Source organism: Schistocerca gregaria, chromosome 3 (genome assembly GCF_023897955.1).
Source record: "Schistocerca gregaria isolate iqSchGreg1 chromosome 3, iqSchGreg1.2, whole genome shotgun sequence".
Lineage (NCBI taxonomy): Eukaryota > Metazoa > Arthropoda > Insecta > Orthoptera > Acrididae > Schistocerca > Schistocerca gregaria.
The window spans coordinates 171,114,033-171,127,054 of NC_064922.1; the positions used below are offsets into that span (position 1 = coordinate 171,114,033).

A 13,022-nucleotide genomic window follows, 5' to 3' on the forward strand; every position below is an offset into this window, starting at 1 on the left:
GCAGTTGTCCGTATCCCTAATTTTCTGAAAAGGTTCCTCTGAGAATGTCTATGCTGGACTCCGCTCATTATCCTAATAACTCTCTTTTGGGCAATGAATATTTTTTTGGAAAGTAGCTGATTACCCCAGAAAACTATGCCATACAGCAATAGTGCATGGAAATAACTAAAATAAGCAATTTATGTGGTGTCTCAGTCACATACAGTGGAAATAATACAAACAGCGAATGCTGCTGAGCTGAGTTTTTTGGGGAGGTGCAAAATATGATCAGACCATTTTAGACTGTTGTCAATGTGTACACCCAGAAACTTGGTTGACTCAACTTGTAGTAACTCACTACCATTCAATTTAATACTTAATTGATCCTCAACTTTTTTCCTTACTTAGAAATGTACAAACTGGGTCTTATTAACATTTAGTGATAACTCATTATTTACAAACCAATTACATACTTCACTAAAGACAATATTGGCTGATTCCTCAAGATTGAGGTTGGGAGTTTTGTTGATGAGGACAGAGGTGTCATAAGCAAAAAGAGTAAAGTGAGTTTTAAAGCTAGTATGCAAGGGAAGGTCATTAATAAAGATGAGGAAGAGAAGGGGGCCACGTACAGAGCCATGAGGAACACTACAGCCAATAGAGCCCCAGCTAGATGACACAGAGTACCCCTCAGAGTCATTCAACATGACATTCTGCTTTCTTCCAGCTAGGTAGGATTTAATCCATGAGCCAACTGAGCCACTTATACGATAATATTCAGCCTTTTCTAAGAGGATTTCATGATTAACACTATCAAAGGCCTTAGAAAGGTCACAGAAGATACCAACAGGAGATAATTTATTATTAAAAGACTCCAATATTTGATGGGTGAAGGAAAAAATAGCTTGTTCTGTTGATACACCCTGTTGAAATCCAAACTGGCTACTGTTTAATACCTTATAAAGCTTGAGGTGTTCAATAAGTCTTTTCTGAACCAATTTCTCAAAAATTTTAGAAAAGGTTGTTAAAAGGGGGATAGGCCAATAGTTGGTAATGTTGGCTTTATCGCCTTTTGTAAAGAGAGGTTACACAATAACAAACTTTAGTCTCTCAGGAACAATCCCGTGCTGGATGGATTCATTGAATATGTGGCACAGTATTTTGCTTATCGACTTATAGCACTCCTTCAGTAATCTTGAAGAGATATCATCTATGCCAACAGAATTCTTGCTCTGGATTGTGCATCAGCGGGAGGACAAGAGGTCAGTAGTGAGGGATAACTAGCTAAACTTGGCTAAAATTATAGCCAGCCCTGGTGTAGCTCCTTGCAGCCAGAGAGGCATTTTAAGTGCTTCTAACATGCCTCCAGATATGGGACTGTATTATTGGATGTCAATTCCTTCTCTGAAGGAATGTCCCATCAGTATCACTGCTTCTTGTGTATGGTTATCTGTATGCCACTTTTAACGTGATATTATCAAGTTTGAATTTGAGAGGACAAACCACAATTTATGTGGTGATGATGCATAGAGCGTGATATATTTACTAAATTTTTGTTCGTATACACAGCTTTTGTACAGAATATTGGGGAGAAACACACGCCTTGCTTTTAAATTTGTCTTGGCCTGCCTATTCATTTTGTTTTTAATGTTGTTAATCAATTCTTGAGCATTCACTGTTGTCCACAGATTTTTTATGGTTTGTGGATGTCATCTGTAAAAGTCCAGTGGAAAAACATTTTATTTGAAGCTTTGAAGCATAAGTACACACAGGGCAAAGATTATGTGATTTACAAACAGATGGTATACACAATGTTTCACTCCTACTGGTGTCTGTGGTGGAAGAAAGGACATCCATCCAGTGCTTTAAAGCCAGATTGGTGGTATCTATAATTTTCAGGCCCTGCCATATGCAAGAGCAAAGCTGAGAAAGTAAATAGGAAATTAGTAGATGGTATACAGTATATATAAGCTCTTTTATATCCTTTCTCAATTCCATAATCTCTCCATTATGCTTGCCCTGTATCAGTTTACATTGTATAAATCCAAATGTAAGTTTTTTAAAAAAATGTGTTCATCCTGTTTTGTTTCAGGCCTGAAGCTGTGAAACCACATAGGATACAAAAACGGCAGTTCAATCGTGGGACAGATGCCTCATTTCGTCACTATTCCTCCTTCCGTTCAGATGGAGGAAGTTCTTTTTCTTTTGGTTCAGGAAGAAAAACTGCTACTCGAGGTGATGTACCTGCCGAAACTGCAGTTAAAACAGGTGGAAAATTTGTTAGTGGAGGTAAGCTGCAGTGTTACATTACCCCTTTATTGTTTCTCATAGCACAGACTGTTTGTGTTTCAATACTGAGACTATTCAAAAGACAGAATTTTTTGGTCAGTATCATAGTTAAATTTTGAGACAGTTTTTTTCTGTCATTATTATTACCTCTTTGGTAACTCAAAATCAGAAATACTTTGTTTGTCGAAGACGGTTACATGTCTGGTTGATCTCTGTTCTCATATCTATTTTTTGTTCTCTTACTGTTGTTCTGAGTGAGCAGGTTTTGTTTTCTGTTAACGATATTAACAATGACACTTTCCTTTGTTAACAATTCATGTAGCCTGCTACTCTTAGCCAGATGAGAAACTGAATATCTGTCTTTGTCATTATCTGTAAAGTCTCATTCATTCATTCATTCATCATACCCTTTAAATACTACTATAAAGTTTTTTCATGGATGCACATAACTTAGATGTTAAAAAATAGGAATCATAGGCTCACAAATAAGATTTTATTACACATCTACAAGATGTCTGTGGTGGAGAATGCTGTTTAGCTGATATAAGAAACTTTGTGGATGCAAGAGAACATCTGTATAAATCATAGTAAAGTGAGTTGTAGTTGTACACCGTGTACATTGTGGGGTCGCAGTTGGTGCAAATTGTCTTTGACCTATTCCTTTCTGACTAGTAACTCAACAGTAAAGCTCTTGATAGCCAAGATATTAAGGGTAAGGATACCAGCTTTGAGGGACGAAAAGCCTGTATTTCAGCAGTTAATGCTAAAAAGAGACTGTGCTGAAAACATTTAACATAAGATGGAGATGTAAGTATTAACTAGTATGCCACTTCTAACCCAAGAACACTGTAATTTATTACTCCAACAGTGCACACACAAGGAAGACAAGATACAATACAATTAGCAGTTCACAAGTGGCCAGTGGAGTCTTGCACTCTGTGGCCTATGTAGACCTTAGTTCAAAAGGAGGCAGCAACTGCTGTTGTATTAGCAGGCCAGGTGGTCTCTAATGGCCAAATCAAGCACAAACTTCATATGTGAACTATGAAGCAATGGACACACAAAACTGATCATTACAGCAATGCCCTTAATTGATTATTCTGTGGGAATGGTAGTGGGAATTTGTGCTTATCAATGAAACCACTTAGAAATGATTCAATGAGATGTTTAATATAAGGATTTATGAAAATAAAAGAGTGCTCAATATTGTGTGACGATATTAACTTTAACATGAATGAAGGTGATTCAGTATCTAAGCAGTTCACAGAAATCTATGGCATTCCAAGTCATTGGAAGGATAAAAGGTAGCCAGTCACAGTAAATCAATAGCAATGGCATGGCATATTTCAAAAATTTAATTTGAGAACTATTGATCCATAACATTGTATAAAGGGTTCTTATGTCTGAAAAGCTAAAAGTGACTTTTAGAATTAATGACCAGGGAAATGTTGTGTGGAGTTGAGTTTAAAATAATCTTGTTTGTTGATATCCTAGATTATGTGTTGTCTGCTAGCTGAAATTGGTGATGACAAAAATTATTCAGTTATGGTCACGTATTTCATTTTCTGTTGATTCAGACACTCATATTAGCCATGTATCCAAGAGCCTTCATAAAGAGTTGTTTTAGGCTTGGCAGTACTTTGAGATACTCTGATGAACACTTACCATTCAATATGCAGATAGCAAAGTCAGATCACATTCAGAGTAAAGACATTGCAACTGTCAAAATTATATTAGTAAATTCTCAAAGTATTTGTAAGAAAGTTCCCACATTTACTGCCTTCCAGGAAAGTTCTCATCCTGAAATTATTCTTGAGACTAGGAGCTGGCTGAAACTCGAAGTGGAAAGCTCTGAGGTATTTAGTGAGTCACAAAATGTATATCAGAAAGACAGATTAAATGCCCTAGGAGGGGAGTACTCATTGCAGTTGATGAAAGTATTATCTCACTTGAGATAGAAACTGAGTGTGACAGTAAAGTTATCTGGTCAAATATAACAGGTGTTGGTGAAACCAAGTAAATTGTTGGATGTTTGCACAGGCCACTGATTCTGCTGTGACATTTCTAGAGTTATTCAAAGAAAATCTACAGTCAGTAACATGTAAATACCCAGGTCATGCAATACTACTTGGAGGCAACTTTAACTTATCGAGTAGCGACTGGACACTCTATGAATTCATTGCAGGGTGTATGGACAGACAGTTCTTGTGAAGTACTTTTGAACATGTTTTCCAAAACTGCCTTTGAGCAGCTGGTTCTGCAGCCTACATGCAATGGAAATATCTTTGACACTGCAGCTACAAACAGGCTGGACCTTATCAGTTACATCAGTATAGTGATAGGGGTTAGTGATCATGATGTCATCACAGGGACTTTGGCTATGAAAGTTAATAAACCTGTCAAAAAGGCTAGGAAGAGTGGATAAAAAGTTGTTAGCGTCTCACTTAGACAATGACCTAATATAAATTAGTTGCAGTATGATGAACATAGAGGAATTATATGATGGACATGAGGAATTATGGACAAAGTTTAAACAGACTGTAAATCATGCTCTGGACAACTATGTGTCTATGGAAAAGACCCATCCTGGTTGAACAACAAAGCTTGGAAAATGGTGAGAAAGCAAAGTCTGTTGCACTCTTAGTTCAGTAGTTCATAGGTTATTAGAGATTTGTGTCTCTGTGAAGAGATCTATGCTTGAAGCATATAACTACCACTGTTGTACCTTAGCAAAAGATCTGGCTGGGAACCCGAGAAAATTCTGATCCTATGTAAAATCACTAAGCATTGACCAGTTTGGTGTGGCAATAGAAGATAGCAAAAGGAAAGCTGAAGTTTTAAATTTTGTGTTTAAGAAATTGTTCATGCAGGACAATTGTACAAACATACTGTCAATTTGACCATTGCAGACAGTCCTCTATAGACAACATAGTAATAAGCATCCTTAGCATAGAGAAACAACTGAAAGAGTTGGAAACATTTAAATTACCAGGTCCAGATGGAATCCCATTTCAGTTTTACTACTCCATGATATATGCCCCATATGGACCAATAGACTTAACATCAGTTTTCTGCATAATTCTTGAACACATTCTGAGTTAGAATACATAAAATTTCCTAGAGACTTAAAAACTTATGCTCACACATCAGCACAGCTTTAGAAAGCATCGGTCATGTGAAACTCAGCTTGCTCTTTTGTCATGTGATATACTGCCAACTGTGGATGAAGGACAACAGGCATATTCCATAATTCTAGATTTCCAAAAAGCATTTGGCACAGTGCCCCACAGCAGACTTTTAATATATATAGAAAGAAACTTCCACATGGGAAAAATATATTAAAAACAATGATTCCAAGACTTACCAAGCGGGAAAGCGCTGGTAGACAGGCACAATAAAATAACACACAAACACACACACACAAAAGTTCGAGATTTCGCAACCAGTGGCTGCTTCGTCAGGAAAGAGGGAAGGAAAAGGAAAGATGAAAGGATGTGAGTTTTAAGGGAGAGGGTAAGGAGTCATTCCAATCCCGGGAGCGGAAAGACTTACCTTAGGGGGAAAAAAGGATAGGTATATACTAGCGCGCACACACACACACACACACACACACACACACACACACACACACACACACATATCCATCCATCCATCCATACACATCCATACATACACAATCATATATATATATATATATATATATATATATATATATATATATATATATATATATATATATATATATTTTAAAAACAAAGATTCCAAGACTTACCAAGCGGGAAAGCGCCGGCAGACAGGCACATGAACAAAACACACAAACACACACACAGAATTACTAGCTTTCGCAACCGATGGTTGCTTCTTCAGGAAGGAGAGGGAAAAACGAAAGGATGTGGGTTTTAAGGGAGAGGGTAAGGAGTCATTCCAATCCCGGGAGCGGAAAGACTTCCCTTAGGGGAAAAAAAGGACAGGTGTACACTCGCACACACACACATATCCATCTGTCAGATGTCAGATGGCAGATGGACATGTGTGTGTGTGCGAGTGTACACCTGTCCTTTTTTTCCCCTAAGGGAAGTCTTTCCGCTCCCGGGATTGGAATGACTCCTTACCCTCTCCCTTAAAACCCACATCCTTTCGTCTTTCCCTCTCCTTCCTGAAGAAGCAACCATCGGTTGCGAAAGCTAGTAATTCTGTGTGTGTGTTTGTGTGTTTTGTTCATGTGCCTGTCTGTCGGCGCTTTCCCGCTTGGTAAGTCTTGGAATCTTTGTTTTTAATATATTTTTCCCATGTGGAAGTTTCTTTCTATTAAAAACAAAGATTCCAAGACTTACCAAGCGGGAATATTGTGCCTATCTACCGGCGCTTTCCCACTTGGTAAGTATATATATATATATATATATATATATATATATATATATATATATATATATATATATGGCTGGGGAGCAATTTGTGGTTGTTTACTGATGATGCCATGGTGCATGGGAAGGTGTCAAAGCTGAGTGACTGTAGGAAAATATAAAATGGCTTAGACAAAATTTCTAGTTGATGTGGTGAATCATAGTTAGCTCTAAATGTAGAGAAATGTAAGTTAATGTGAATGAATAGGAAAAGCAAAACCATAATATTCAGATACAGCATTAGTATTCTCACTATTGACACAGTCTTGTTGTTTAAACATCTGGACATAACATTACAAAGTGATATGTAATGGAATGAGCAGGTGATGATTGAGCTGGGAAAGGCGAATAGTTGACTTCAGTGTATAGGGAGAATTTTAGGGAAGTCCGGTTCATCTGTAGAGGAGACCACATACCAAGCACTAGTGTGGCCCACTCTCAAGTACTGCTCGTGTGCTTGGAATCTGCAGCAGATCAAATTAAAGGATGACACTGAAGCAATTCAGATTTGTTATTGATAGGTTCAGTCAACACTCAGGTATTACTGAAGTGCATCAGGAACCCAAATGGTAATACCTAGATGGAGGTGACATTCTTCTCAAGGAACGTTATTGAGAAAATTTAGAGAACCGGCACTTGAAGCAGACTGCACAATGATTATGCTGCTGTCGACATGTATTTTGTGTAAGAAACACAAAAAGATAGGAGAAATTAGGATTTATTTGATGGCATATGGACAGTCTCTTTTCCTTGCTCTATTTGTGAGTGGAACAGGAAAGGAAATAACTAGTAGTGATACAGCGTATGCTTCACCACACACTGTACAGTGACTTTCAGAGTATGTATGTTGGTGGTCGGTGTAGATATAGATGTAGGTAGTAACTGCCATGGGCATCCACAGATATTTTTCTGTTGACAGAGGGGATAAAAAGCTGTAAAATTGCCAATTGTTATATGTCAGTTTTGAGACATATCATACCCTAAGAGTTACATTTTATAGGTGACACAAAAACTTTTTATATCCAAGAGGACTGTTGGTTATCACTGTTGGTTATCCTGCAGGCAGCACCAGCTTCCTCCCACAACCCTACCATGCTATCTCTTTTCCTCTCCAACCCCTACCTCCTCCTTATGTCCACCACACGCCAGTAGATTGCTGGGCATGTCAGGCACAGTTTCAGTTGAGCCTTAGACACTGGCCCTGTGTGCATGCTGGTTGTGCTTGTGGGAATATGTGTGTATTTTCTGCTCTGAGAGAAGAACTTTGTCCAAAAGCTCAAATATTTTAGCAGTATTTTTCACTGTGTCTATCTGTGATTGTGCCTCCTCCATGTGGAGAGTAATAATCCATCTTTTCCATATCGGTGTTGTTCCATCCAGTATTTTCCATTTTTTGAATAAAATGATCTACTCCAAGTTCCAGGGGAGGGGGGGGGGGGCAAGTAACCCCCTTGCTCACTTTTTGGGCTCTTATGGGAATCACTTGTTCTGTGTGGACAATAAAATTAGGAGAAACAGTAGTTACAATTTTTGTGGCTTGTATTTTACAATTGTATTACATGTATCATGTTGCTTCATAACCTGGGTTGTGAGTAACTAAATCCACTTTCTCTTCTTCCCTTTCTTTCCCCTCTCTCCTCCCTGATGAAGGAACATTTATTCCGAAAGCTAGGAACTTAAATTTTCGGTTGTTTTTTGTGTTTCTATCGGCTGTACTGAGCTGAGGTAAGTACTGGCCAGCCCCTCTATCTCTTTGTTAGTAAATGTATCATGATTATATTGATTTAAACATGTTATCAAAATAGTTTTGTTTATGCACGAAGTAGTTACACAAAAACAGACAAATTTTTAACAATTAGAAACTGATATTTTTACTCTGGTAAGTGCCCAGCATCTGAATACACAGATGGGAATCCTCTTTCCAGCATATCCTGCTCTCTCACAGTCCTTCTGGTCTAAGCCTCCACTAACCTGTTTCCCTGCCTCACCTGGCCTTTTTCCTTCCGTCTTCTGTCCACACCACTCCTTCCCTGTCGAGATTGTACACTGTGCCTTCTCCTACCACTGAATCCCCCTGCCCATCCCTATGTTGACATTCTCTCTCTCTCCCTCTCCCCCTTCCTCCCTCCTCCCCCATCCTCCACTCTCTCTTCCCCTTGTCCACCCCCTCCATTTCACTCTCCCCCCCCTCTTTATGTCCACCTTTCCTTCTTTACTCCCTCTAAATCTCTTATATTCTCTACAATCTGAACTCCTTTCATCTTTTGCAGGTGCTGAGTTATGCTTTGACAGACCTGCCTCACTCTATCCAGCTTCCCCCTCCTCAACTCGTGCTTCCTTCCCTAACCCTCCCCACCTCCATCTACCCTGCAACTGCTCTCATTAACACATAACCAATAGTCAGTCTTGCTGTAGCTGCAGATGTACATGTCTTTGTGTGTGTGCGTGTGTGTGTGTGTGTGTGTGTGTGGGCGCGCACACACTTGTGTGTTTGTATGTAGTTTGTGAAAGTGCGTACTTTTGCTAGAGAATGAGTGAGAGCTTGAAAGCTAGTGTGAATATTTTGTCTTTTGTGTGCATCATGCATTAGACAGTTGTAGGTGAGTGGTTTTGTTTTCTTTATTTCACTTACCAAAGTGGGGAGGTGCTGAGTCATCTTTCAAAAGACCTGCCTCACACTATGCAGCTACCCTCTTAAACTCATGCTTCCTTCCCTAACCCTCCCATGCAAAGTGCAAAAAATGGAGCAATCAGAGCTTCACTGATAAGTGGTGGCTCAATTCTGTGACTGGAAAGGTTTTCTCTAATTGTGTTTCTCTCTACCTTCTCTTTACAGTGTCTGAAAGTTATGTCTTAAATGTGGTTTTCCAGTATAGATGGATGTGATGAATATGTGAAGGGTGTGGGGTCATTTGTTTATTTTTGAGAAAGGGAGTGGATGAAACTTGAGGCGGTACACAGCCTACTTCTTTCCTAAAATAAAAGTAGCTTCTGAGTGTGATGTTACAATGTGATGATGTTACTATGCGCCCAGTGTCATATGCCATCTCATTAAATGAGACCTATTTGTAAATTTTGGAATACCACAAAGGATGGTCAGTCTGCTTATCAGGAACTCAATGCAGCCACCTGAAAATACCAGTCAAATTGTTGCTATACCTTTTTTTATGTTACCTTGGATTAGCCAAGCTTGCTTGTGTTGCAAATGTCATCTGTGGAAGTTTTGGTAGAAAAAGGCTGTCAAACATTTACATTACTATTTCACATTTGCACATGTTGTACTACACTTTTCGCACTTAAAGGAAGTGAATCTATTGCAGTTACCTTATCAAGTGAAATGACCATTTTTTGTACCCTTATGATTCTGACACATCTGATACTTGCATTGCAAAACATTACCTTTTTTCATAGTACAGCATGTGATTCCTCTGTTTTGAGCTTGAAAACTTTAGGGATGGTTGTAGATCCTTCATTACATACTTTATTATTCCTTCACAGTGGTCTTAACAAAAATCACATTTCCCCTCCATTTTTCTTCAGAGATTGTGTCCTGAGCCTTCTTCCTTTGCCACTTTTAATTACTCTCTTATTCGTATTTCTTTTGTGTGGCTAATGTTTGTCATTTAACATGCATTTTCTTTCTTTTTCATAAAGGCTGTTATTTCCACCTTCTAGTTCATGTTTCATTTTAAAACTTTCAGTATTCAGCTGGACCACAGAACTCTCCCCCCTCACCCCTCCCCCCCCCCCCCCCCCCAGCCCCCTCCTCCCATCCCCCCACCCCCATCCCTGCAGCTCTCATCTTTGATCTATCAAGTGCTTGCAACTTGGGCATGTAAGCCCAACTGTTAAAGACAATTGTCATGTCTGAATCTTTACCTGCCTCTCTCAACTGATCTGTGGTTTAGAATGCCTTCCCATGTCCTTCACCTGTAGAGATTTAATGTGTGTGTCCTATTTCCTACATAAATTATCTGAAATTTTTAAAGATTGTTAAAGTTTTGTTATTGTGTTTCTGTCATCTTTACTTTTTTCTGATTTTGATAATAATGTGCTTCACTTCTGTGTCAAATGTGTTGTACTGTGTGTGTGTGTGTGTGTGTGTTCATAGAGAACAGTACAGCTGATTACAATACAATAGCTTCTTTTTATGATCAGTATTGTAAAAGTGCCTTTGAAAAAGAAATTTTATTGTCTTCAGCTGCTATCAAGATATTCTGTAAAGTGTCATATTTATGACCATTTTTGACATATATTATCTCTTTTTGTTTTTCAGACTGTGTAGGAGCACCAAAAATCATAAATGCCCGCTTAAGCTGCAGAATTGGCAGGTAAATGAAAACTTTCTGCTGTTTCTCTGATCCATTATCCTAACTGCTTTTGGCTTTAGAGGTTGGTACAAAAGAATTGGGAATTTAGAAGAAAAATAAAAAATGAATGAATGGACGGATTGATATCATGGTCTGTAACTGTGTTGCATGCAATTTATGTAGGCAGCTGTACTGTAACAAATATACACAGTTTCTATGTATCTTGCATTAAAAGAAGAATGCCAACACACCATTCTAAAAGTGTTCACACACTTGTGAAGATAGACTAGGTCAATAAAATAGTACCAGTGAAATCACTAAGAAGAAAATTATTATGTAAGGCACATTTTGAACAAAAAATTGTTTCTTTGGATGATAAGGGAACTTTAAAAGAAGTAAATGTTTTATGACGTTTACAAATGATTGTAAATTGGGGGCATATCAGTAGAGGCAAGAAGTTTCTAGGAAAGACAGACACACTTTTACTGAAAGCAGCCTTTATTAATTGTGACAACCAGATAATAATTTTTTTAAAGAGAAAATGCATCATGCTAATCAAATGGCACTGGAGAATAAATGATATATCCACATCAAAAAAGTTTTGCATCTCCTCGGTGCCGAGAGTTCCAGAACCTGTACAGAAAATTGGAATAGAGATCAACATAAACATCATTTTTGCCTCTTTTATTGCTCATGAAAATCACACATTGCATGTTATACCATCACACAGCAGGACCTCAGAGGCGGTGGTCCAGATTGTTCTATACACTGGTACCTCTAATACCCAATAGCACGTCCTGTTGCATTGATGCATGCCTGTATTCATAGCGTACTATCCACATCATCCATAAACAGCCATTTTCAATCCATCCCAGGCATGTTCAATAGAGTTCATGTCTGGAGAACATGCTGGCACTCTAGTCGAGCGATGTCATTATACTGAACGAAGGCATTCACAGGATGTGCACAGTGGGTGTGGGAATTGTTGTCCACGAAGATTAATGCCTCACCAACATGCTGCCGATATGGTTGCACTATTAATCGGAGGATGGAATTCATATATCGCACAGCTGTTATGGTGCCTTCCATTACCACCAGTGGCGTACATCGGCCCCACATAATGCCACCGAAAACAGCATGGAAACTCCACCTTGCTACACTCACTGGACAGTGTGTATAAGGCATTCAGCCTGACCAGGTTGCCTCCAAACATGTCTATGACAATTGTCTGGAAGAAGGATATTGCAACACTCATCGATGAAGAGAACATGATGCCAATCCTCCATTCAGTATGTTGTTGGGTCCACCTGTACCGCACTGCATGGTGTCATGGTTTGCAAAGATGGATCTTGCCATGGATGTCGGGAGTGAAGTTGCACATCATTTGAGCACAGTTTGAGTTGTAATGTGACATACTGTGGCTGCACAAAAAACATTATTCAACATGGTGGCTTTGCTGTCATGGTTCCTCCAAGCCATAATTCTTAGGAAGCGATCATCCTCTGCAGTAGTAGCCCTTGAGTGGCCTGAACGAGGCATATCATCGACAATTGCTGTCTCTTAGGATCTCCTCCATGTCCGAACAACATCCCTTTGCTTCATTCCAAAACGCCTAGGAACTTCCCTTGTTGAGAGCCCTTCTTAGCACAAAGTAACAATGCAGACATGATTGAACCACAGTATTGACCATGTAGGCGTAGTTGAACCACAGACAACACAAGTCATGTACCTCCTTCTTGTTGGAATGGCTGGAACTGATCAGTTGTCGAACCCCCTCCGTCTAATAGGCCCTGCTCATGCATGGTTATTTACATCTTTGGGTGGGTTTAGTGACATCTCTGAATGATCAAAGGTTCTGTGTGTGTGATACAATATCCACAGTCAACTTCTATCTTTGGGAGTTCTGGGAACCGGGGTGATGCAAAACTTTTTCTGATGTGTGTATATAGGGCACTCAGAATGTTTCATTTTGAGGACATCAGTGCAGCATACATGCAACATACTGTGACTCTGATACACACAATATGATATGTAGACAAAG

At 39.0% G+C, this 13,022-nt stretch overlaps 1 protein-coding gene across 1 annotated transcript in view; it reads left to right on the top strand.

The window, feature by feature from the left end:
• The window catches only part of LOC126356178 (hemocytin), a 438,196-nt gene that overhangs the window by 14,638 nt on the left and 410,536 nt on the right, over positions 1-13,022 (top strand). Inside the window, exons 2-3 of the mRNA XM_050006942.1 lie at positions 2,072-2,268; positions 10,948-11,002. Of these exons, the coding sequence (XP_049862899.1) occupies positions 2,072-2,268; positions 10,948-11,002 (252 nt within the window). The remainder of the gene's footprint in view (positions 1-2,071; positions 2,269-10,947; positions 11,003-13,022) is intronic.